The sequence below is a fragment of the Poecilia formosa genome, unplaced genomic scaffold (assembly GCF_000485575.1).
Source record: "Poecilia formosa unplaced genomic scaffold, Poecilia_formosa-5.1.2 Scaffold20, whole genome shotgun sequence".
NCBI lineage: Eukaryota > Metazoa > Chordata > Actinopteri > Cyprinodontiformes > Poeciliidae > Poecilia > Poecilia formosa.
Window position 1 is genome coordinate 3,345,402 of NW_006799959.1, and position 26,570 is coordinate 3,371,971.

The 26,570-nt window shown below is 35.8% G+C and overlaps 1 protein-coding gene across 3 annotated transcripts in view; it reads left to right on the top strand.

Moving 5' to 3' along the window:
* ksr2 (kinase suppressor of ras 2) overlaps positions 1-26,570 on the top strand; it is a 112,400-nt gene that overhangs the window by 10,573 nt on the left and 75,257 nt on the right. For 2 of the 3 annotated variants that reach the window (XM_016669201.1, XM_007547474.2), the window contains exons 2-5: positions 4,024-4,164; positions 5,625-5,775; positions 15,803-15,838; positions 17,419-17,920. In XM_016669201.1, coding sequence (XP_016524687.1) covers positions 4,024-4,164; positions 5,625-5,775; positions 15,803-15,838; positions 17,419-17,920 — 830 coding nt within the window. The remainder of the gene's footprint in view (positions 1-4,023; positions 4,165-5,624; positions 5,776-15,802; positions 15,839-17,418; positions 17,921-26,570) is intronic. The other variant, XM_007547475.2, reaches the window with a different exon arrangement.

Genomic DNA, 26,570 nt, shown 5'->3' on the forward strand with positions numbered 1-26,570 from the left:
TCCAGGCACCATAATCAAGTAAAATCTCCAGGATCTTTGGGCAAAATATGTTTCAAATTTATTTTTTTGTCTAAATTTGGCTGTGCTGACATAGCTTGTATAAAACGTGGATAGTTTGTGTATTTTGAGGTGACCTTTAATTTCATTTTTCTTCATGTAATTCGTATGCCTTTTAAAATAAAGCAAATCTGTTGTGGTTTGGTATTTTTTGGACTGCAGACTCCCATTCCCATTGTATACAAATTATTGTCAATCAATTTAAATGAGATTTTTAAAAAATTCAGCGTGAGATGATGTGAATGTAATAAAAAGATCAATCTTTCATAATTTCTTAAGCAAATGTGCAAGCGGTGCCCCTAACTGCAGACCACAATTAGTCAGATCAGATCAATTGTATTTCTGTAATCCACACAAAACAAACAACTTATAGCTAAATTATCTTAATGACATTTAAATTACTTGTTTTTCTGAGTGCAGACTTTAATGAGTGATGAACAAGAAGACATTAGACTGAAATAAAAAACCAAAAATGTACTGTTCAGATACTTGAACACATATTTAGAAAATCAGTTCTATACATTTTAAGAAGGAATTTTCTTGCACGGTAAGAGTGAGAGCCACAGTAAGAGTTTTTTGGTAAATTTGTGTCTCTCTGTAGGAGTGGACTGAGCAGCTGCCTTATCAGGCAGAGCGTTAGCAGCCGTGGGCAGCTTTTACTGGAGGGTTTTCTGCATTCAGAGGTGACTTGCTGGTCCCTCCTCCACTGGTTTCTACTTTGGTATGCACTGATGTAGGCCAGCAATGTCTATTTTCTAGCAGTCATTTTGTAGGTGTACTTCTGGAACTGGGCCATCCACATGCATCATCTAAATCTCAAGCATCACGTCACCCTCTGTGGGCCCTCACCATTGTCTTCAATCAGACCAAAAACTCCTTAGTAACAAAGACATTAATATGTCCTGGTTCAGCAGTGGTGAGGAGCTTCTACTGCGTCATTCAGTCAGGACAAGTAGTTTCCTGACAGCTGGCTGTAATGAAGCATTTCAGAGGGGATGTAAGTGACATAAATGGTTTAATACAACCTTCATTCTCTTAAATTGTACATATCTGCCTTTGATTGAGCAGTTATGCATACTAATACTTTTTAATGACATAATTTCACATTATTTTGTTTCCTTGATGGCCTCTATGTGTTGGGCATATTTATTGTGGGATGCTCATATTATTACAAGCCCACAAAAATCTGTTTTAATGTTCTGCTGTTAGATTATGATTACATTATTTTAGTTTTGACTGAGGTAAGGTTTTTCAATTGAATTATTTGTTATATCATTATTGAGTTATGCTCAAAATCCTGCAGCCAAAATGTTTTTTGGCTGCAGGATTTCAGGTATTTAAGATCCTTTTCAGTATGTTCTTTTCTAACATGTGAATTTGCTCTTGCAGCACATTACAGCCGTACCTTCACATGTTTAAGACATTTGTATTTTTAAACTCAAACATTTTCTAATAATTAATTTAGGAAAGAACAGAAAAAATATATATAAAAAAATCTTGATCAGTTTTTTCTCTCAAACTCACCTGCTTAGACTTTATCTCTTAAAACATAATAGATTTGTTTTGCCCCATGTACAGTATGTAACCATTTTTAATAAAAGCAAAATGACAGTATTACATATAAAAACTTTAAAACAGTAAATGTTACTGATCCAAACCCAAAGCCTTCATGGTGAAAACTGAGGTCAGGTGAGAAAGTTTAATTTTTAAAGTTGAAATTTAAACAGTAGTTTTTCAAATGACAACTTTTCTTAGCTCAGATGTTGCTGGCTTTCAAATTATAAATAGCTGCTTTTCTGGCTTCCTGTAGCAGCTATTTTTTTATTTCATTAAAGAAATTTTTTTGCATGTAAGTATGCATAGACAGTTATGTTTTTTTTTCCTGCTCTCACTACCTTTTACAAGACTTTTAGTACCAGCTCTTTTATTAAAAATGTGTTCCTTGGTTGCAGTACGTTTTGCTGTTTTTCATATTTGACTGTACATGTGTCTTCTGAGGAGAAAATATCAACAAATAACATAAAGGTTAACCACACCAGTAATTACAAAAGTCACTGAAGAAAATTTCCAGGGAAATAAAATGTTCTAGAATAAAAGAATTCAACTCTATTCAATGTTTTATGTGGAAAGGTTCTATTTTGACAGGTTGCAATTTTAATCTGTCACCACTAGGGGAAACTGTTACTCTGAAGCCTGTGCTTCCATTACATTCCAACTTAAAATTTGTTTCTATTTTCTAATTTGGTATTAAAAGATACAGAATCAGTAAAAACATAAAAGACTCCTTATTATTTTCATGTGGATTCATTCTATTTTCATATTGTTATATAATTCACAGTTTTTCCTGTGTCACAACCACAATCTTTAGTACATTTCACTGAATTTATGTGACGGACCAACACAAAATAGAGCCTAATTTTGTAACAGAGAGAAAGATACATGTCTGTCATATTTCTATTTTGAAAATAGAGAACTGTTGAGTCTATTAAGCCCATTTTAACTAGAGTTTACATGTGTTGAATTAAATCTCAGTGAAAATAAATCTGTTCTGTGAAGGCCTCAGTGGTTTGTTGGTGGGAGAACTTATTGGCCGGACAACTTTTAAATGACATTAGAATAAGAAGAAAGCTATTGTTGAAAGAAAGTCATAACAATCTCTGTGGCAGTTTGCCATGTTTGGGCCACAGCATACACAAAGTACTTTGGTCAAATGACACCAAAATTAAACTTTCTGACCTACACATTAACAGGAAAATGAACACTGCACATGCTCTAAGCTTATAGCTGCATCATGCTGGATAGAGACGCAGAGTCAGCGTTGAAGGAAGATGCAAAGAAATAAATGGGGAGCTAGAAGAAAACCTGTTACAGGCTGTGAAAAACTTTCTACTATGGTGGCAGTTTGGCTCCAATCAGGACAAAACCAAAACACACAGCATCAGAATCCTGTTTAAATTTTAACCAAGTTTATATATTTATGTATAAAATGTCTGTGCATTGTGAGCAAAGTAGAACTGAAGTTAAATTTCCTGTTTGTGCTCAAACATGACCAATAAAGCTGATTCTGATGACAATGTGGATAAGACAACATCATTTTGTTAAAAGTTGGAATATTTATCAGAGGATTGTTAACTGAAAAATAAAAATACTTTTAAGTAATTATTCCATCATATTTTTCAGAAACAACATATTCTCTCCAGCACTATACAACTGATCCTTACAGTGTTTTTAATGGTATATTTGTCAGGATGCTGGGTTCCTTTTCTCTGATTTCTGTTTTACTTTGGTTTAGTCTTTTCTTAGTGTTTCTGGTTTATTATGTTTATTTCTTGTGTCTAGTTATTCCTTCTTTCTCTAGTTTAATTCTTTCTTGGGTCTAGTTATTCCTTCTTTCTCTAGTTTAATTCTTTCTTGGGTCTAGTTATTCCTTCTTTCTCTAGTTTAATTCTTTCTTGGGTCTAGTTATTCTTTAGTGTTTGCATCATTTTGTAGAACCTTGTATTCTCTCCCTGCAACCAGTTAATCTTTCTGCTTGATCACACTGATGATTTCATGTCACTCCTGTTCTGCCTGTTTTCGTTTACTGTCAATCTGCTACACAACTGAGTTTTGAATTCTTTGAGTTGTTTTGAAGTGTCTTGATAACCTTCCTCCACCCTGTCTGCTTCATCTGTTCTCTCCAACTCGGTCTCTAAGGTCAGCTGACCAGCTGCTCCTAGAGATGAAGCTGAAGCTCTTACAGTTTATGAAACGGTTTCTCTCTACAGGCTCTTTCAATGTCTTGTCTTAAATTTTCCCTTAAATTGTTCTTTTGTGTGAGTTGTGCTGTCAACCAGTGTTTAATGTCTGTTTTCACCTATTTAGAATTTTTTTATTCTCAATATACAACGCTTTAGTGAACAATTTGTTGTATTTAAATGTTGTATGGATTTGGATCACTTTCCTAACCGTGTTTGACCTTAACAGGGGAAGTTGGTGAAGTACTTCAGCCGCCAGCTGTCCTGCAAGTGCAAAGTGGCCTTAGAGGAGCGCAGTGCAGAGCTGGAAGACTTCCCTCGCCTCGACCACTGGTTCCGCATTGTCAACTTAAGGAAGGAGGTCGCAGAGGTGATGTGTAGTTCTCTGTTGTTTCATTTCTCCCCACTGGAAACATTGAGAGACCAATAAAAGCCACACATACAGTAGAAAACTCAAAGGAAATGCTTTATACATACATATGTTTTTCCCCCATACATTTCATTTTGATAGATACAGCAATTTGTCCTCAATTTGTACAATTCTGATGCAGGAAGGAATGACTTTGCTGTCTAAGTCATTTGTGCATTTAAGAATGTATTAGATTTTAAGGTTGATGTTTTTTCCAATCTGTTTTTAATTTTATTTTAAAGTATCTTAAAGTATTTTTTTAATATGTAAAGTCTAAATAAGTAATTCCAAAGTTGTTCTCAATTGCTTTGGTGCATTTATTTGATAAGAATAAAAATGATGATAGCTGCTACTTCAACCTCCACAATATATATAGTAATTTGTGCTCATTATAGTAGCAGATTCTAATTTTTTTCCAAATAAATTGTTTTACATTATCACTTGCTAATATGATATCAGCCAAAAAGAACTGTACTGAATGCTGAGTTGTAGTATAAAACTATTACTCTTTATTTCATTGCTTTAGAAATTGCATTCAAAAATGCTGAGCTAGTTGTTAAAATCTCTCAAGCAAATTTTATACATTTCTTTACCAGTTTATCCTGAAAATGTCCAAAAGTGATCAGTTTCTCTCAGGTGAACTGAGTATCAATAGTGTGTATTTTTATACTGTAAGACATTATATTTTTATTTTCTTAATTTTTTAGTCTCTTACAGATTATATTTCAATTTACATTTGCAGTATTTTCTGTACTACAACTATTTTGAAAATATAGTTGCATGAAAGCAATCAAGAAAAGCTGTAACTGGATTTCAGATGGTGTCACTGAGATATGACCGTTTTTCATTAAAAAACACTTAGTAAACTGATAATAGATTTGACAAAGCTATTTGCTTATTTCATAAATGATGGAGTCAGAAACTTTCATTTTGATGACACTGACACTGTTAACATAAGACATGAACTATCCATTTTGAGCAAGTGAAATGCTTTTGCAGATTATCAGTGGGGATTTTTGCAGTTTGTATTGTTTTGAGAAATGCACGGCTATTGTGCGAATGCTAAGTGATGTGAGAAATGCACCAAAGTGACTAAGAAAAACTGCAAATGTCTAGGACTTTTTTTCCCCAACAAATTATTCTATTAATACCCTGGTGATTTATATTTAATTTTTTATATAGCCAAGTAGACACGTATCTGCTAAAAATAATGAAAAAGAACCATGAGTTTTGCAGTTCTTCCCAGCCTTAGCCGACTTTTCAAGTTTGGGCCACAGAAGGAGCAAAGAACACGTCGTTATGACCCATTTCTGGCACTTTACAAATCTTGTTGTGGTGTATAAAGGTGCTGTTTTTGTAATTTCTGTACATTGTGGTAAACACCAACGGTACTGTGTGTCTGTTGTGTGCATGCTTTTCAGGAGATGAATGCGGGTGAGGTTAATCTAGAAGGCCTACTGGAGATGAGTGAGGAGCAGGTGTGTGAGCTGTTGCAGAAGTTTGGTGCCAACGAAGATGAATGTGCCCGACTTAATGCTTCCCTCTCCTGCCTCAGAAAGGCCCACCAACTTGGTAAGAGTCCGCTCTGCTGACACAGAGACGTAAATCTCTTACAATATAATGTTCTCTTTACAACAGTTGCATGGATTTTTAATCTCCTTTTTTCCTTAATCTCAAATATTCTTTGAGCTAAAAACAGAGCAGATTGAAATTATTTTTTCCCCCCAGCTTTTGTAAAGAAGCGCCACACTTTTACTATTACTCTATTTTGTGGTAACCTGTTATACAGGTATCATCAAAAACTTGTAAAAGTTCTGACTGACAAATTTAAGCAGCAATATAACCCTATGTAAAAAAAATTAAAAAGTTGTGCTGATTTAATATGTTACAAATTGATTTTGTTTTAAACAAAATAAAAAAAAATGGAAGTCTGGGTTACTAGGAAATACATCTAATAACAATGAAACATGTTTACAGTGATCCAGATTCAAATGCTTAGATGGGGAAAAAAGTCCTTTTGTCTTTGCTACTGTTATGACAGTGTGAGTGCCTGATGAAAAAACAAAAAAACAAAAACAAAACAAAAAACAAACAAACAAAAAAATAATAATAATGTATTGTATACTATGATGTATTGACTTTTTAGTAAACTTTATTGGCTAAGCAACAGCAGCTTTGAGTTTAAATGCAGATTAAAATAACTTCTCCACAATATTTTCTTCATGATTTTTTTTTATTTAGCTATTTGAAGATCTTTTTAAAATCTGGTTATCATCCAGCAAATTCCTGATTCTCATGGTTTTGATCAGGAGAATATGTATGTAAACAGAGCTTCAGAGAAGAATGTTCAATATTTCAGTTGAGATTTTTCCATAAGTTCCTCAGATGCATTACCTTTGCTCCCCACCAGATGGCTTTAAAAGACCATATATTGCTAGTCAAGAAACCAAGACTTGCAATGACAAACATTAACAAGAAGGGGGCAGTAGAGCATCACTGAAACGGAACCGTGTTGGTGGTTTGAATAACTTCTTTTCTCTCTGATCCCTCCGTCCTTTCACATAGAATTCAAATTAAGATGTAAGTTTTTGTCCTTCAGCTTTCCATTAATCACTCTGCTGAGAGAGTATTTCATTAAACGAGGTTTAACATAACTGTAGATACCACAGACATAGCACTGCCTGTGGTTGTTTGTTCTCGGTTGGAAAATATTTAAACCGTCATTTGAGGAGCTTGTATTCTGCGTCATCCAACTTTCTGACACTTTTATTTCAGCAAAACAGAAGCGAATGCATTTTCTAAGAAATCTGTTGATAATATCCAAGAAAAATCTGAAACAGATGGGAAATTGTGTTGTTCTATTTAACATTGCAAAAATCAGAAAGAAATATAATTCCCCTGTTACTGGGTCAAACTTTATATTTGATAAATTTCTTAAAAAACAGGCAGGTTGCTGCTTGTATTAGACTGCAAGAGATATTTGAGAAACAAAAAACTGACTTTCCTTTTTCATCTGTCAAAAGCAAAATTGTAAATCAGAGAGAAAGTAACACAAACAGGGAGGCAGTAATACTGAATTTCCCTGAAACAGAATATCAGCTACATGCCTTTGAATGTTTTACACAACCAATACAGCATCTACTTTAGTCATAGTTGTAGGGAGGCCATTCAGTTGTAATAACAGATAAACATCATTCCCACCTCAATAACCTGTAGATCTCAAAACATCAAGAGTAAAATGGGTTCAGACTCAGTCTAAAAATTGTTCAAATGTTTGAAAGAAACTGCATAAGCATAAGTTCTCCCAAAAATAAATGTAGTTCCCCTGCCAACAGAGGAAATTTAACTGAAACAGCCACAATGTGATATAGGGAAAATAGTAGAATTTTAATTTTAGGTTGTTGGATTTTATTTTATTTTGACAACTATCAACCTCAATAGATTGAGGATTAAAAATGAAACCTAGAGCTCATCTTAAAGATGAGTTGCAGCAAAGCCCACGCATAATTCCAGTGTTTTTCTCCCTGAAGAAGCTTTATCATGTAGCAGAGGCGCTAATGTATTGGCTAGTTTGTTGTAAGTCTTGACTCTTTGTGACTGAAACACTTTGATGTCAGTGGGATGGCTCTGGTCTTCCCTGCTGATTTTGAGTTGTCTGTTCTGATCTCATCTCATGTCATGCTGGGATTTTGGATTTAAGTTCTTTATTATTCACTGTAATCCAAAATAGTCAAGTTTTAAGAGGGATTTTCAGAAATGAAAACAGAAAAGAAAATGTATCTGATCAAAATGCAGTGAAAAGTGTAATTCTGTCTAATTGTAACTAGAACACAAAACACTCTAATTGCATCATATTGCACATCTTAAAAACCTATTGACTCCTGAAGTCATTGAAGGAAAATCTGTGATGTCCTTTACAATTTTTGGCAGACCTGGAAAGTAATAAAAGTCTAAAAATAAAAAACATCATAAGGTGAGTGAATCTTCATCAGTGTCTATTGAGCATCTGCATAAATTAACATGAGGTTAAGTAACATTACTGGGCGCCGATCTTTGTCTTCACATCCGCCTGAATAAAATGTAGTTGCGACCCTGCGGTGATGTGTAGGTTTTTTCCCTGCAACTTCACTCGAAATATTCGATGTTTTGATTTCATTAATTAATTAATTAATTTATTGATTTATTTATGTTTTACTGAAAATATGATTTTTTACTAGTAAGGATTTCATATTTATTTGTTCATTACTTTGTAGTAAAACACTCCTAATTTTGATGTAATTACTATTATTTGTCTTTGTTAGCTATACTTCAAAAAGTTATTTTTTACTGTTTTACTGCGTTTCTATAAAGATTTTCCAGTTGGAGTCAAAGTAATAGCATTCAGTTCATTAGTATTATATATATTATACTGTGCACAATGGTACATTTTGCATGTAAATGGGATAAATGTCATGACCAATGGTTATATTATATGTACTAAGTGTCATTCAATGGTAATCAGTGATTTCATTTAAAGAAATTCCCAGGAGTCAAACTGTGCCAAATGTGAAAAACACATTTGGCACAGTTTGGAGACATTTTTGCATAAATGTCTCCAAAGGACCTCTCCATCTGGGACATTTATAAAACACTATATTTTTCAACTGAGTGAGTCCAAATTTGGTGAACTTTTACCCAACATGTAGATTTAAAAGTCTAAACTACTTTTTTGCGTGAAAAATATGGAGATAAGAATGGAGATAAGAATATAATTAGTAACTATAGACCAGTGTCTCTTCTCTGTCAATTTTCAAAAATACTAGAAAAAGTTTTTAGTAAAAGGTTAGATAATTTCATTTAAAAGCAAAACATTCTGACTGATTGTCAGTATGGTTTTAGAGAAAAAAGATCAACTTCGATGGCACTGATGGCATTAACAGAAGAAATTATAGACAATATGGATAAAAAGAAATTTGCAATTGGTGTATTTTTGGATCTCAAAAAAGCTTTTGATACCATCAATCATGACATGTTATTAAAAAAACTGGAAAGGTATGGCATTAGAGGGGTGCCATTAAACTGGATTAGGAGCTACATTGGANCATCAGTGTCTATTGAGCATCTGCATAAATTAACATGAGGTTAAGTAACATTACTGGGCGCCGATCTTTGTCTTCACATCCGCCTGAATAAAATGTAGTTGCGACCCTGCGGTGATGTGTAAGTTTTTTCCCTGCAACTTCACTCGAAATATTCGATGTTTTGATTTCATTAATTAATTAATTTATTTATTGATTTATTTATGTTTTACTGAAAATATGATTTTTTTTTTTTACCAGTAAGGATTTCATATTTATTTGTTCATTACTTTGTAGTAAAACACTCATAATTTTGATGTAATTACTATTATTTGTCTTTGTTAGCTATACTTCAAAAAGTTCTTTTTTACTGTTTTACTGCGTTTCTATAAAGATTTTCCAGTTGGGGTCAAAGTAATAGCATTCAGTTCATTAGTATTATATATATTATACTGTGCACAACGGTACATTTTGCATATAAATGGGGTAAATGTCATGACCAATGGTTATATTATATGTACTAAGTGTCATTCAATGGTAATCAGTGATTTCATTTAAAGAAATTCCCAGTATTGATGTGAAAAACACATTTGGCACAGTTTGGAGACATTTTTGCATAAATGTCTCCAAATGACCTCTCCATCTGGGACATTTCTCAGTAAAACATTTATAAAACACTATATTTTTCAACTGAGTGAGTCCAAATTTGGTGAACTTTTACCCAACATGTAGATTTAAAAGTCCAAACTACTTTTTTGTGTAGTGATGTAGTGTAGTCATTTTAGTGATGTTTTGCAATGTTTATTTATAACAATACTACTGACACCAGGAAACTATTCTTTGATGTCTTACCTTTACAGAGGTACCAAAAGTTTGCACTTTAATCTGATAACTGTGAGGCTATTAGTGATTTATTTTTGCATGTTTACAAAACCCTTTCCACCCTTAGAGCTTAAGGGGCAGAAATACACATATTCAAGCATTTTGAATGTTTACAATGGCAGCAGGATTTACAGATAAGTGCTGACGCTTTTGCTTTTTAATACATCTTTTCCTTAAGGTTATGATTCATTTGAATCATAAAAATTGGCAGACCAGAACATTGTCGACTGCTGTATGCATTGTATCCATCTGCTAAAAAAGCAAAATAAGTGACTATGTTGCTTTTTAGTGTAATAATGGAGGATAGAAACTGATGCAAAAAAAGACCTACAAGCTCTCCTGAGTTACAATAAGGATGAGTCATACAATTTGGAGGCAGCCAGGCCAATTCTTTGTGCCGCATTATGTACACATTATCAGTCTACCCCTGGAGACAAATCTACACACAAAAATACTCTCAGACAAAAATACATGAGTAGTTTCTAGAATATTTGTGTCTTCTGTTGATCAAGGTTAACGTTGATCTTTTCTTAGCACGGCAGCTCTGTTCTGTGTTTGCTCTGTAATCTTGGATCGTTGAAAGTAACGTCCCAATGCATTGTGTATATACAAACGTCTACTTTGCTGCAAATGCCGTCACCAAAAAAAGAAAAAAGAGAGAAATAAATACAGACAGAGGAACAGAGTACACGAGGAAAGGAGTTTGGAGATGTAAACTCAAAGGGACGGTGAGACGTAGAATCGCACAACGCAAGAAATAAGTGATGACAACAGCAGGTAAGGGAGACTCATGTCGTCTTGTAGAGAAGAAAAAGCCCAGATAGAGTAGAGAAAGAAAACGACTGAAAGAAGTAATTGACCACTAACAATTGTCTTCCTGAGCACCCAGGTGGTCTCTATTGACTGTTAGCTAATTAGCAGGGCCCAACTTTGAGTCCCAGTGATTACACTGCGAGAACATTCAACAAACCGATCCACTCAAAAGAGTGGAGATTAAAAAGGGTCACTGAATTTATTGAACACAGCCCTTGCCCTTTTCACTAAATCCTGTTTACAATGGCAGCCAGAAGGACCCGTCACTGTGGCATTTCACTGCCATTTAGCCAAAAGAAGCAACATATCTGGAGGTAATTAGTCCAATTATGAGGCTGTTATCTGCTTTTACCAATGCCTTGCTGCAAGTTAAATTAGTACCGATTATGATGATGGGATGTGCTTTATGTATTAATGACGGCAGAGCAAAAAAAAAAAAAAAAAATCTAAATGGTTCAGGTGCATCCTTTGGAGCTAACTGTGATGTGGACATCATGTTGGTTTAGGTAAAATAAAAAGCATCAAATTGTCAATTTAAAATCTAGTTTCTGTGAGTTGGAATTTTTAATCTGTAACTCAGCAATTAATTTGGGTTAATTAGGATATACAACTGACTAAGACATGCTGAATGAATGTGTGTTAGTGGATGTCCAGCTACAACATAAGCAAAATGCATCAAACAGACTGCATGGCCTGGGTTGAGCAGGTCAGGGATAACAACCTTCTGCTGATCAGACTTAGGCAGTGAAAACGATAAAAATAAAGACTAGATATCAGAATACCAATTAGGTCTATAGCCAAAAACTGAAATAAAAGCTTCCCAATTAACCTGCCATAACACAAGATACAACAACAGCAAAAGCAAAAGAGGCATAAATCAGCGTTTCCAACTCCAGTCTCCAGAGTTTCCGCCTTTCAGGTTTTAGGTTTATCCCTTCAACAAATCTGAATACAATGATTGGTTCAGAGTGACATCTCCTGAGGTTTATGACTAGTGAGGTACTGATTCTGATTTGCTTTCAATCAAATCAGAATAGAAGAAGAGCATCTATTGCCCATGCATCAATCAGTCAATGCAACACAATGTCACCAGCGTTGAGGGAGGCACATCTCATCACGCATAAATTTAGCAACCTTAACATAAAAGTGTTGAAATCTCAAATTTAAAGAATAGTGATGTGGACAAATTGATTTTCATTGTTCGTACATATTTTACTCCTCACAATGACAGATGTAAATTAAAGTGGGGATAGGTTAACCCTAAATGAGAAGCAAAACATCAAAACTGATGGAGTGTCTGCCATCAGTGTACATATGTACTTCGGTAGGATAGGGTTTAAAATGAACTTTTTGACCAACATACTGAGGAAAACCTATTACCCCATCTCTACAATGAAACATGTCAGCAAAACGCTGTGAAGACATTTTTCTATTGATGGTGCTCAGAAAATCTTTCAGAGTTTAAGGAATGAGACTGCGACTGAGTTTCATCATTCACAGTGACAATAAGCTTGAGCAAACTGTTAAAGTCACAGTCCAGTGGCCAATAGAAACCTTTAAAATGCCAAACTACATGTCAGTCTAGTTGATAGTATGTTAAGTGAATAATTGTCACATATTTGCTAGATAAAGTGAAACAGTATGAAGAGGAACTAATAGTTTGCATCTATAATTCTTCCAGATTTTATGTTTTATTTTGCATTTTCACAGTAATATGGATGTTATGTTAACTCAAAGCTCAACAAAAATTATTTCTTGAGCAGACAAATCAATTAACTATCCACAACAATAAATAAGTCAATCAACTAACCAGCTACCCAAACCAGTCAGCCTGAGTGTGAACCAAACCACCTAACTACCAACCAACCAGTCAAACTACCAGTTTATCAAATTCCCAATCAACCAAAGAACCAACCAGCCAAGCAAACCTCCAGTCAATTCAATTACCTAGAAAGACACCAATTCGCCAACCAAAGTACATACCGAGCAAATTTCAAAGCTTTTACAATGGCAATTTCTAAGCTTTAACATTGTATTCTTAACATTTGCGACATCTAAAATATATTGATGTTTTGTGTTCTAGTTGACATATACCATGTAACGCAATTTTATTAGTTTCATTTATATAAAGTGTATAAGAGTGTGTCACATCTCTTAACGTAGAAGGACCAGGTGTCAGCAATATATAGCAAATGCAAGTGTACTCCTTGATCAACAATAATGTCTGTCCAACGTGCATCTATGCATGCTCAGTGAGCTTGCAGCTGTAAATAATTAATCTTGTTATGATAGGGATGGACAATTAGCAGGGAAAGCAGTGGTGCAGTTCTTTCCTACAGATTTTCCTCTAAGCTTTTTAAGCTGTTGAGTCTGAATCTTCCTCCAGCCATCACCACAGCATCACTAAGTGCATACACTGCCACTGAGAACCTAAACAAATAGAAATCCCTAAAGCATTATACTGTAGCAAAACAAAATAAACCAAAAACTTTTCCTTGTGCAACAGAGATCATTGCCAATTATCATCATGAACATATTGTTATTGCAACTACTAAAAACTATGTACTAAAAACATGATGACACATACTATTATACAAATGGCCTTCATGACTGGATATTGCTTTTGTATCACATGGTCATCCTGTTTTGGAGAAGCTGAACCCTTTAAGTGGTGAAGCATGATTTCTTATCTTTTTTTGGAGTCCATTTGAAACACTCACGATGTTTCAAAGAAACATTAGAGAATAGCAGGGTAGACTATAGTCCTGGTATTACTAATATCAGCTCTCTGAAGTTCTAATAAATTCTAAAGTATAGATATGTACTTTTAAGATCAAAGCTTTGCAAAGATGAAACTTCTGAAATGTACTTGTGAAAATGACTAACAAGTTAGATTGCAGTTCTCAAAGGGGTTGTGCTTGGTGTGCCTTCTTCCTTTCATTTATCATCAAACTGTTTTTAGTTAGCCACAGTCCTTTGCTCAGGTGAAACTATGTGACAGAATAAATTCACAAGCCCTGACAGTATTTTCCTGAGGCAGTTGCTAAGATACTAATGTTCTCCATGAATTGACTCATTATGTGAGGCAACAGTTTCACGAGGTAGAGTCAAGCTCTCTGCTTCTCTTGCAGAGAAATTTCGCCTGGGTATCATCTAACGAGAACTGTCAGAAGTAGCAGTAAAGAGAGGCAGCCGCATGCAAGACTATAATTACCAAAGGGAAGCTCATAACTCAAATCAAAGGTGATCGGTCAACATTCCCAGAAACAACTTAATTTTGAAAGGCACCACACTAATTGCCACCTCGAACGTCAGTCATTAAACACCTTTCAACCAGCCCACGTTCAATCATCTTCCTGCTGCCTCCCATCTGTGATGTCAGCTTCGATTTTGTGAACTTTTTTATTGGAGTCGATTAATGTTCATGTGGCATCAAGTTGAACTTTTACATCTCCCAGTGGCCTGCGACGGGTATATCTCTGCTAAGAAAGAAGCCACAATTCTCTCTGCATCTCTGGATGAGCACTCTATCAGGCCCTCATCTTTTCTCTCCATCTTTATACGTTTTTCAGAGGAGATGTCGGGTTCAAACACAAGTGCGTTTCTCAGGTGGTCACAGTGAGGGCAGAGTGGCTAAAGCACGTTGACTCAAGAGATTCCGACTAATTTCTATGCTGTAGATGTAAAATGTGTTAGCAGGTTGTCAAGCATTAGCTATTGTTGTGCGCTTACATCCAGATCACAAAAGACACTTATTGGTAATACTTTGACTTCTTGTTTTTAAGAAGCACATCAAATAAAGGAAAATATCGTGCAGATATTATGTGCCATGCAGTGCCTGAACCAACAGGTTTCCATGACAACTAGACCAACGACAGGTTCCCTGATAAGTTGTCAGCGAGAGACAAGAAACGAACCACTTGTACTGCCTGTTTCACTGACATTGGGTTAAAATTTAATCACAGGCTTTGACATGTGGCATGTTGTCGGCATGGAGTTAGATTTCTGTGAGTGTAGATTGTTTGAACGTCTCAGAAAAAAGTATATATTTGCTGAATTGCATTACATGAATAAATATTTGAAAAGAAACCAGATTATTATAGATTGGATGGGATTGTATATGGTACAACTAAATTGGATTAGTTTTTGTGCAAACAAAGAAATTACATTTTAAACAAGTTGGCTCTGTATTATTAGAAACTAAAATTTACTTCACAAAACTTTCTGGAGGACTTAATGTTGCAAATATAAAAGGTGAAATAAACCATTTGCATGATTTATTTAAAACAATAATAAATGAAAATAGTTTTTTTATGAGTAGGACTTTTACTGTTTTCCTTTTTTCCTCTCACAGTTCATCGCTTCTCTTAAACTCATCTTTATAACATTAAAGAACACAAAAAGGCTGGTGGCATTTTTACCCCAAGTTTTCCAACTCATGTGGGAATATTTGACTGCAGATATTTCCAGTGGTTCATTTGTTGGTACAGAAATTATGTTTGAAGTTTCGTGTTTTTGATGTTTACATTTCCTTAGAGACAATGCCGTGGGAGCAGAAATAATGACACAAAAACACTTCAAATTGAAAGTTGCTCACAGAAATATGCATTAATAGTGGCTAGAAGGTCAGAGGGAATTTTTAGAGGAGGACATTTTAACAAGAACTTAACCACGCAGAAACTGATGCTTCTGCTTAAAAGTTTCCAGGATACATTTTAATAATATTATAATTTTTTTCTAAAAAAAGAACCTTTAGCCATGCATAAGTGCACGTAGAACAAAAGCTGGTATTTCTGCTGCTTTCCTTCCAGATCAATAAACACATATTTTTTTGTTTCTTTCTGAAGAACAACTTGAGGAGGATAAATTGCACAGTAACGGAGGTAATGTATAGTCACTTAAACTCAAAAACACTCATTTTGGCTTTCCACCTTTAAATCTTTTACTGCTTTTCATCTTTTTTCATTTCAGTGAACATGAAGTTTCAATCACAGGTTGCTTGATGTTACTCATGCAGCTTTGTCCTGCTCTGTTTTTATGTTTTACTCTATCGCTCCATCCACTTCTGCTGAATAGTGCGTCCATCACCACATTTTAAACACAGCAGCTCTACTAATATGGAGACATGTGGCAACAGTAACGTCAACGCTCCAGTAGCAAAACTGATCATTTCATTTGCTGCAAAACATCCGCTTGCTGCCTGCGCTGCACAGAAACATTGCCCTTTCTGTCCAATTAAGAGACATCACAATCTGCCGCACTTAAGTAAACGTAAACACCTGCTTAGATATCATCATGTGGTTATATGCAGAGATGTTCACTCAAGTTACACTAAAAGTCTCAAGCAGTATGATTGTATTAGAACCACAAAGACCTGTGTTTCTCCTGCAGGTCTGTTGACTTTAGTGTAAATAAGCAAGCAACTTGAAATTTAGTTTACTGCCATGTGAACGTATCACAGCAGTTCATTCTCTTAAGTTGTGTTTAAACAGACCTCTTCCCTAATAGTGATTCCACTGCAGCCTGCAAGAAATTGAAGTTCTTAATACTCACTCTGATTTTTATGGAAAACGTGAAATAACATAAGCATATTTGGCTAACTGGTTAGCATTAACTGGATAACCTATTATACATTTCAAGAGAGAAACTTTCTTACATTTGTGACATTACAACCACAAACTGCAATGTATTTAACAGGGATTTTAAAGGATTGACAAAAACAAGGTAGTGGACAATAAATGTGCAAGAAAAATAATCACTTGGGGTTTCATATAAAAATCTAACAAGCATTTATTAAATGCTTCAAATGTTTGTAAGAAAACATTACTGAACCAACCTCATCATGAAAACCAAAGACACTGATCATGAGTGCAATCTGGTATTTATGGAAGAGAAGAAAACGCAATAAAAAGTCAAATTTTAAGTTTGAAGAGTGAGAAAACCATGAAGTTGCTTTGGTCAAAACCCCCCATAAATTTAACTTCCACTAGAACAATAAACTAACCACCAAAAACACGCAGGACAATGGATCTGGATAATCCAGACTTAGAACTACTGATTTAGATCAAAGCATAACTCATGTGTTGGAATGGCCCAGTCAGTGTCCTAACCTAAATCCATTTGAAACTCTGTGGCAAGACCTGTAAAATGCTCTTCATGTACTATTTTTGCAAAGAAGCATGGGCATAAACTTCAGTATTTAGATGTACAATGATGGCTGTAGACACATATTAAAAATACAAAGTCTTTAAAACCAAGCATTTCTTTCTTTTGACATTAGCTAGGTTACGTTTTGGTTTTCTATAAAATACAAAATTAATAAACAACATTAAAGTCTCTCATAATGAGAGATATGAAAAAGTTCAACTATGAAAAGTTTTTCAAGGCACTGTTCATTTAAACCCTTTAAACAATTTTTTTGTATACGTCTCAACTAGATGTTTTGTAATGTCCTTTTTAACAGGGAGCCAAGCAAAACAGGAGTGGTCCATCCAGTGGCCCACCTCTGAATCTGGAAAGGAAAACACTCCAGTGTGCCAGCCAGAAGCCAGTCAGTGGATTCGTTTCCAGCTCTCCCAAAGCCCCAAAGTTCAGTCCAAGTACAACCAGCACATGTGCCACAGTCCACAAGCCCTGGCGCCCCCTTTCTACACAGATCGACTTACTGTTGAAAACCCCGCCACAGGACTCTTCCCTTCCTTTGACTCTGGTCACCGTTCCCTGCCCCCGTCACCTCGCCAAAGGCATTTTGGTCACACACCTCCGCGGACTCCTTTGGTGGTCAACACCATGACTCCACCGGGTACTCCCCCCATGAGACGAAGGAACAAAGTGAAGGCCCCTGGAACGCCACCGCCACCAAGCCGCAAGCTCATCTATCTGCTGCCTGGCTTCACGGCGTTGCATCGGAGCAAATCCCATGAGTTCCAGCTGGGGAATCGCTTGGATGACACTCAAACACCAAAGTGAGTGTTAACTCCACTGTGTAATTTTAATTATTTAAATATTTTTGCATTAAAATTGAATTTTCTTAAGAAATTCTTGATTTTGTTGTGGTAATGAAGCTTTGTGACTAATTTATTTGCTTCTTGTCCCTTAATCTGGTATCTCAAACACAATGTCTTAAGGTATTAGTGGTCAGCTGGTTTAGAAAACCTTCAGAGATTGTGACTCACTCTGATCCAAGTTTCTCAAAAGAGAAATTGGACTTTAACTTTCCTTTTAGCGGCGTTGCTAGAACATAATCTTTTAACTGACCTCAATCAGATTAATTCCTCGAAGGATATCATTTGCCATAAAGGAGCTCTGGCCTGTCAGAAGAGATAAGGGGCTTAGTTCCTGACTCGCCACCCCTATGTCTGGTGCTATGTTGATCAGATTTGGCCATGAACACGGTCCTCTACTACTAGGTAATCAGGAACCGGAGTCTGCCTCAGGAGAGCTGCTCTCATTTTGATAATGCCATTACAGTAGATGACGTTGCCCTATCGCCGCTACACTTGGTAGGTTCCCGTTTGAGAGCTGTCCAGTGTTTTTCGATGGCCATCTGGGTTATATTTGTTTTATGCCTGGTTGCTCATAGGGTTTCATCGACATTTGTTGGTGGCTCTCGGTGTGTATGTGCATCTGCAACCAGTGGATCATAGCTGCAGTGAATAGGCTCAAACGGCATTAGAGAATTGATTACCGGTCCCTGAGCGTTGATAGACTGCAGGCGGCATGTTGAGCCTCTCTAATCAATGGCCTGTGTGTGCCTGGAAACGTTGCATCTTATTGCGAAAGGGCAGATATGCTGGCTTCTCTGATAGCCAAGTATCTCTGGTAATACATCATAATTGGTTGGAGATCGTTGCTGGCAAGCGTCACGTTGGTTTTTCACTTCTGGCACAAGACACTCGCTTGGTTTATATATGAATGTGCAAAAGAACTGGCTTCATTGCAAAGTTGGCATCTGTTTTTCTCTTCTTAATTCAAATACATCACCAGAAGGAAAATTTGGTTATTTTCTTACTATATGCAAATATTTTCCTGAGGAACTATCTCAGATATGAGGAAAATATTAATTAAATGTCTGCAGTTTGGGTTTTCCCTGTTCTTTCCTTACTAGGATATTGCAGCCTTATGAAATCTGGATTCTAATAAGTTCACACCGCTCCGTCTGTCCTCGGTTTCTTGAGCTTAATTGCTTGGCACTGTGGCCAGGACACCATAACATGGATTACCCTCCGACCCCGAGAGGCCCATTTCTCGCTTTATCTTAATGAGATATGGTCTAATATCTCATTATCACTGCATAATATACCAGTCCTGAATGTCCAACGCTGCTCAGCATATGTTCTTGAGTGAAAAAATAGTTCACTTTTTTTTCCACTGAGAGATAAATGTCACTGCAAAACTAATATCTGCCTGCTGTGTTCTTTTTGCCTTAGAAACACTAAAGTATATAAAAAGAAAATGAAGATATAATGAAGAATTCAAACACTAATAAACATCACTTATTAACAAGTTGAAGTACCAGCTGTGTGGTGAAAGTGGTTTGTAAGCTTCTGATAGATTAATTCACTGCTAAATTTAGACCAGCTGTAGATAAACCTCAAACAAACTGTTTTCTTGTGCATAATTTTTTAGGACATACCTCAACAGATTTATGAAAGGAAGTCAATCTCCATAAACCTGACTCAGTCACACCATTTCTATTTGAAGGAATCTAGCAGAAAAGTACCTAAAGGTAAATTTCTTAATTTAGACAAAGTTTATGAACCGAGATAATTTGGTAATTAATACTGATCTAAAACATAAATATTTTAGTCTGAATAAACATAAAAATGGGACAAAAATGTTTGTCTTTTCATACAGTGTATGTAAGTATCTGTGTGTTTATCAAATTAGATATTTTTTTTCACTAATAAAAAGCTTGATAAAATTAGAAACTCATTCTTTTTAACATTTCTAATGCAAGAATAAATGCAATAGAATAATGGACACCCTTTCAAGTTTGTTCTGCTTTGACCATAGATTTGCAGGGATTGTAAAACTTATGATTTTTAATCAAGAGAATTTATGCCAGATATTTGGCAACAAGCATTTCTCCATGGAAATATTATCTCTATTTGGATCTGTAGTCCAGTTTTTGAAGATCATCAGAATAGACATTTCATGGAGGAAATACAAGTCAACTTATGCACTAATTCATTCTTCATGTATTTGGGTTTAGAGCTTCTTCAAGGATATTTCTAATATCTATCTTTCAATTAACTGCCCTGGGATTTTTATCTCAACTCAATGAACCTCAGTTTCACTGCCTAAAAATTGTCTCTGATTGTTCTTTTGGGTTGCACCAGTTTTGGCGGTTCGCTCGTCAGACCCCTGTCTTCTGCTCTATGGCTTTGTGATTTTTGGTTTAATGTGTTTGTCTCTGAGGTAATGTTTTCCTTTCAGGTTCCAGTGAACCACAGAATGGTTTTCACTCTTCCACGCTGAACCTCCCATCCCACCTCTTAGAAATAATGTATTCAGTATTAGCGAACCTATGAAAGTCTCATCTTGAGATGAAACCGCTACCAATTTTGAAAGTCATAATGCAGAAGAGATGGGAAACTTTTTTGTCTGTGTGCTGGAATTAGAAACCTTGTTTTGTTCCTCACCACCTGTCGAGAGCACATTGAAATGTATTCAGTTTTGTTTTGAGTTAATTCACTCCTTTGTCTCCTGACAAACATATTTAGTTTTGTTTTTCTCCCTGAATGCTCCACTCTCCCTCTCTCCAATCTCCACATTTGTCATTTCCTGCTGTGTACATGGGCCAATTTTTGAGTGCTGTCAGCTTCATAAGTGATAGAGCAGAAAGCTTTACAGACAATTAAATGAGGTTGTAATTGAAAGATTAGCAGATATTGTCACAAAGATGCTCAATTAAAATTAAAACATTACTTAGCGAGAACAATTAAAGAAGATGAATGCAGTTTTATAAATTGGCTATTCGTGTTCGTGTTGATCTTTTTTTTAGCAGCAAAAGCAAATTATGTTTCTCATTTAGAGTATAAAAACGAGTAATTTCAGATTCATTAACATGCAGGCTTGTTATTGGCTTATTTAATTTAATTCGGTTACATCTACTGTTAAGCATACTGTGTTGAAAAAATATGTTGATGCTTTGGTGAGTTGGTACGTTTCCTTACAAAGAAGAAGTCTATGTTATGGTAGTTTCATTTTATTGAGGAGAGAGAATATCAATCCTCCATGTTTTGGAACGTTCGTATGCTGTATTTGTCGCATGTGTGATGAACGATCATTAAAGCAACAGGCAGAGGAATAAAGTTTCCACCTCCATGATTGTGGTGATTTGCTCTTAGCATTTCTGCTCCTCCAAACATGATTGGTTGGGCTGACACCAAATATCTCATCAACGAGCTTATCTGACCACAGCCCTTTCTTCCCGTCTTCATCTGATTCCTTTAGAAGTTTACTGGTAAACCTAAAACATGCCTTCTATGGCAGTTCTGCAAAATACCAGTCATTGTCAATGCTACCAGTGGTTTTATTGTTGATCCCAATTGCCTTCAGATCCTGAATAACCACATTACCTCTTGATGATTATCTTCATCACAAGCCAAGATGATGATCAAGAATTCTAACCTCCTTACTAAGATTGTTGTGGATGCTCTCATTGACTTTTATGACAGTTTGAATGGAAGCAAGTGACAGGTGAGCTTTATACACATAATATAAGGTAAAACTGTAAATGATTGAATTTAATCAGAGTGTCACATTGGAGCATAACTTTTCTGTGGACAGGAAATATATTTTTCTCTCAAAGAAAGGAAGGAAGTAGTTTTTGAGTCACCCTGTTGTATGAACAGAGCCGGCTATTAAATACTTCTTATCGAGGTCACAGACTGCAATTTGTTGCAAAAGCAATCAAGAAGCTTCCACCATTTTTAAATTGTTTTTTTTTCAGAGCATTTTGGGAACTTCGAAAAAAAGAGGGACAGACCCGGAAAAAAATGATCTGTAAACAATTTGAGTACCACAACTCACTAAATGCTGCAATGCTACATAGTCAGCAGCTGCTCATGACCTATTTAGTAATAAAAAACACTGATCAAACTTGAATGGAGAGAAAAAAAAAAAAACAGATTTGAAAAAAAGACATTCATGAAAATCCATCCATCCATCCATTTTCTGAACACCCTTGTCCCTCAGTGGGGTCGGGAGGGGTGCTGGTGCCTATCTCCAGCTAACGTTCCGGGCGAGAGGCGGGGTACACCCTGGACAGGTCGCCAGTCTGTCGCAGCATTCATGAAAATGTTTTGTGAAAAAAAAAACACATCAATTTTAGTGTTTTCAATAGAAATTTAAAATTACTTCAAAAATTATTTAAAAAATAAGTTTGGTTTCACACTCCACAGAAAAAAAAAAACAAAATAAAAAAACAGCATATTTTCAACATCAAATCAAGTGAAACAATTTTTAACAGCACACAAAGTTTATATTCGTAACACCATGAAGAGAAGGTAAAGAATGATTTTCACTTTTTTAAGGTTTTATGTTAGAGTACAAAAAAGAGGAATAACTGTCTTGTATTCCTATGATGTAATATCAGTTTATTTTTTTTAAACTTTATCCTATTTCAATCACCATTTTTAGAAGTGAAACAACAAATGCACTTTGGTAATGTTGTACCCTGTGTGTTTCTGTGTTTTTGTGATACTTTAATTTTTCACCATCCCTCAGTCTCTCTTTGTGCCCTTTTCAAAGTGGAGAGGCTATTTGGGCTGAAGTGTCAATAAATAAACCTCATTGTCTATGGTAATGAGTAGTAACATGCATTTGTGGAAAAGGCCAAGTGAGTTTTCAGTCTGTCACAGTCCCACTAGACACGTCACACCAAGATCGCTCTGGAAAGTGGGCGTTTTTGTTTTTCCCCTGCCTCTTGTCTTGCTTTCCTTCAGTAGGAATGGTAATATCGTATAGTTAATGCCACCTTATGAGACTTTCACAGCTTTTTGAATGTTAAGCACTTTCTTATTGAATTGGATGTTTGCTAATAAATCACATGGTGCCGGGGGTTGGCATGATTCACTCTCTTCTTCTCTCTGGGTAATTCTACCACGCAACACTCAGGGGAAGCAAATTTGCATTCCTTCCATGACTAATTTAGCTGTTTGCTTTCACTGCACTGGTGTACACATCATATATTTCTCTACCCTTCCCTTTCCCCTTTTGCTCTCTATTTCCTTCTCTTTTTGACTTCACCCCTCTCATCATGCATCTCTTTGAGAACCTATCAAGGCGTTATTTTACAGTCATTCCTGATTTTTATGTTTTCTTCCAAAGATTTTGGTTCATCGGAGTAGGAAATTAAAACCAAAATAGTCTTGATGAAGTTTTAAACGTCATAAATAGCAAATTCATAGCAAGTTCTATATATAAATACAAGTCTTAATTCCATAGGTATAAAATAATCCCTTTCTCAGGGGGAAGAGAAAAGATGCTTATTTTATCCTTAATTTCAGATGGGGTTAAGGTCAAATTGTTTCAATTTAAGATGAAAATCTATTTCAAAATACTCTGAGATGAGATGCTTTTCAACTCCTATTGGTTGGACCCAGTATTGACTGTTATGGTACAAGAGTTGGAACCTCAATGTGCTAGACTTGTTGTAGCCCAGCCCCAAAATAGTTACCTGTTGCTAGGTTATACTGCTGACTCCCTTCCCTTATTGTCCAACACTAAAGGCAATTCAGTGTTGTTACACCTTAAAAACGTTTGATCCTCTCTCCTTTTTTGATCTCAGTTACTAAAATCCCACTTTTATAAAACTAACAATAACTTCTGAGACATGATACTAACATACCCTTGGATGCTTGGTTTAATCTCGGCTTTAAACTGCAACATTTATGCTGTAAAGCACAAAGCTAATTAAAACACTTGCCTCTAAGAGAAAGTTGAAAACCGAGTTTTGAGCCAAACATAAAACTTTTTTTGTTGCATTGAGTTCGGCCAAACTTTCTTGAGCTTTTCCGTTTTTATTTATATGGGAGGTTGTGTCTGGAGTGATTCTCTTCGCAATCTTTTTCTGAAGTTTTAATTGGTCAACCATTTCCAAAACTAACTGAAATGGCCGTCAGTGCACAACATCAGAACTGTTGAGCTACCTGGAGATGTGCTTAGTGGTTCAAAGCTCTGGAACGGAGCTAATCTCATAATATAGATTGCTGTAGTTTCTATGGTTACCTGTAGTTTTTTTCTTTATATAGCTTGTGCACTGGTTTAAAACAGGAATTATACTGTTGACTGGAGCTTTGCTTGAGCTGTCCAACATGGGATTAGACAGTAATACCCAAAAGTAAGTTTTCCAAATTTAACACAAGAAAATATCTGCAGTATTTACTTGCAAAATAAAAAAAAAATATTTACACATGTTTTCAGATAATCAAAAATGTATATATTAGACAAGGAGGGAAAACCACTTGAAAAAGCAGTTTTCAAATAATAATTTCATCTATTAAAGGAAAAAACTGTCCAAACCAATCCAGCTCTATTTAAAACAGTAATTACCCCCTAAATATAATGGTTGTGCCAATCCTGGTGAAAAGAACCTGAAGTGTTTCCCGTAGCTTTCATTAAGTCTTTGACATCTCTGTGGAAAAATTTTGTCCCATACTTTTTTCTATTTTTTATTTTTTATTTTTGCAGACTGTTTAAATTCTGTGACATTGAAGGGATTTGAGTACAAATGACCTACTGAGATTTAGGTACAGACCCATCTGAAAAATGTCCATATTTTTGAGAAAGTACATTTCACTATAGGAAACACATTCAATTTATTAATAATTCAGAGAATGATGTTTCCAAGCATTTGTTTATGGTAATTATGACGAAAGGGCATCTACAGTGCTTTAGATGTTTTATATCAGAGTTACGAGTCTCTGCATGTGTTGTCAATGGGCTGATTGACAAGTTTTTTTATGCTGACCGTTCCTTTAAACATTCACCACTGCTTCACGTTTTTTAGATAAATTATTGTAATGGTATTTACTGTTTCAAAGCAGAATGATGTGGTGATTTTTGAGGTCTTGTAGCCTACTTCATGATGTCAGATAGGTTCTATTTAAAATATGTTTTTAATTCAGATGGACTTAGGCCTGAATGTGACAAGAAAAGTTGTGGTTAATAACAGCAAACAAATAATATGATTACCACAAAAGGCCACATTGGTTTGGTTAACTTACTTCCCTTTTCTATTTCCTTATCTTATCTTTGTCTGATGTTAAAATTTGCTTCAGGAATTATTTTATAGGTAGTAACTGAAATTAATCTAATCACTGTCTGATTGGCTGATCCGTGAATTTTTGGCATGTTAACAGCCTATTACAAAGCTGTGGCCTCTATGTCGATCCCCTGATGCACTCAGGACACACACATAGCCACACTGACCTGAGAGACATTAGAGGCAAGGGACATTCTCAATCTAAGTATACTTCCCAAAGCCGTGCCTCTGCAAAGAGAAAAACAGCAAACGATGGGAGTTATTTTTTCTCCCTAGGGAAAGGCTCATCCATGTTAATCAGGGTTTTGGCCCTTGTGCCATTAATGATAATTCAGGTTAGAGGAGATGTCTACACCAGGCCGTGAGCAGCCAAACGCTACCGGCCCTCCTTTCCATCCATTTACTCATATACTGGCAGTAAAGAGTGCTCAGCCCTACCTCCCTCGATGGTCGGCCTAGAAATTGGAGTCATGATTATGAATTTATATGAGTGTTTAAGTGTAGGGGTTAGGCTCAAATGCCACAGTTACTGGTGGAAAATGGATTTATTAGGCAGATGGTTTTCCTGCAGTGATTTGTGAACGAGCCGGGAGCTTGTTGGGGTAAATGTTGTGGTGAGAGCCTTCTAGAACGCTTCTCTGCTGAGATTACTGCAAAAAAATAAAAAAAATAAAAAATCGGCTATTTGAGAAATTGCCATGTTCATTCACAATGGGCTTAAGACATTTTATTAAATTTTGGGGAAATCAGATTTTGCCTTTATTCAATCTTGATGTAGCTAATATAGAAAACGAATTTCCGGACATGATCATTAGCGTTTCATTTCTAGTGTAAATTGCAGGAAGATGGGAAACATTACCTTGACAGATACAACTCAAAGATGTTCAAGACAAATTCAAAGTTAGCTGATGTATTACAAAGTAAGAGTCTGACTGTTTTACTACCCAGCATCCATAAGGAGTGTTATTACAACCATTTATCTTTCCAGCCGTCAAGTACAGCCTTTCATCCCAGTGTTTCTCTCTGATATTCAAGTCACGACTGATAATATCAGCTTCAGATCCGATATTGTTCCTGCACCCCCTCCTTCCCTTTGGGTGTGCTGTCATTTACTGCTCTGCCTGTGCTTTAAAACTACCACTTAACCCACAAAGCTGTGGGTCAGATAGCTGTTCTCACACCGAGCGTTGACGCTTTAATGCCCGGATTAGAGAGTTTAAGGTTTGAGCAATGGTTTCATTTAGTCTGAAAAGAGAAAATAGATTTTGAATCAATTGAATGCTGGGAAAAATATGCACAAGTACAAGCACAAAGAGAAAGAGGGAGAGAGCCTCACAGGCATG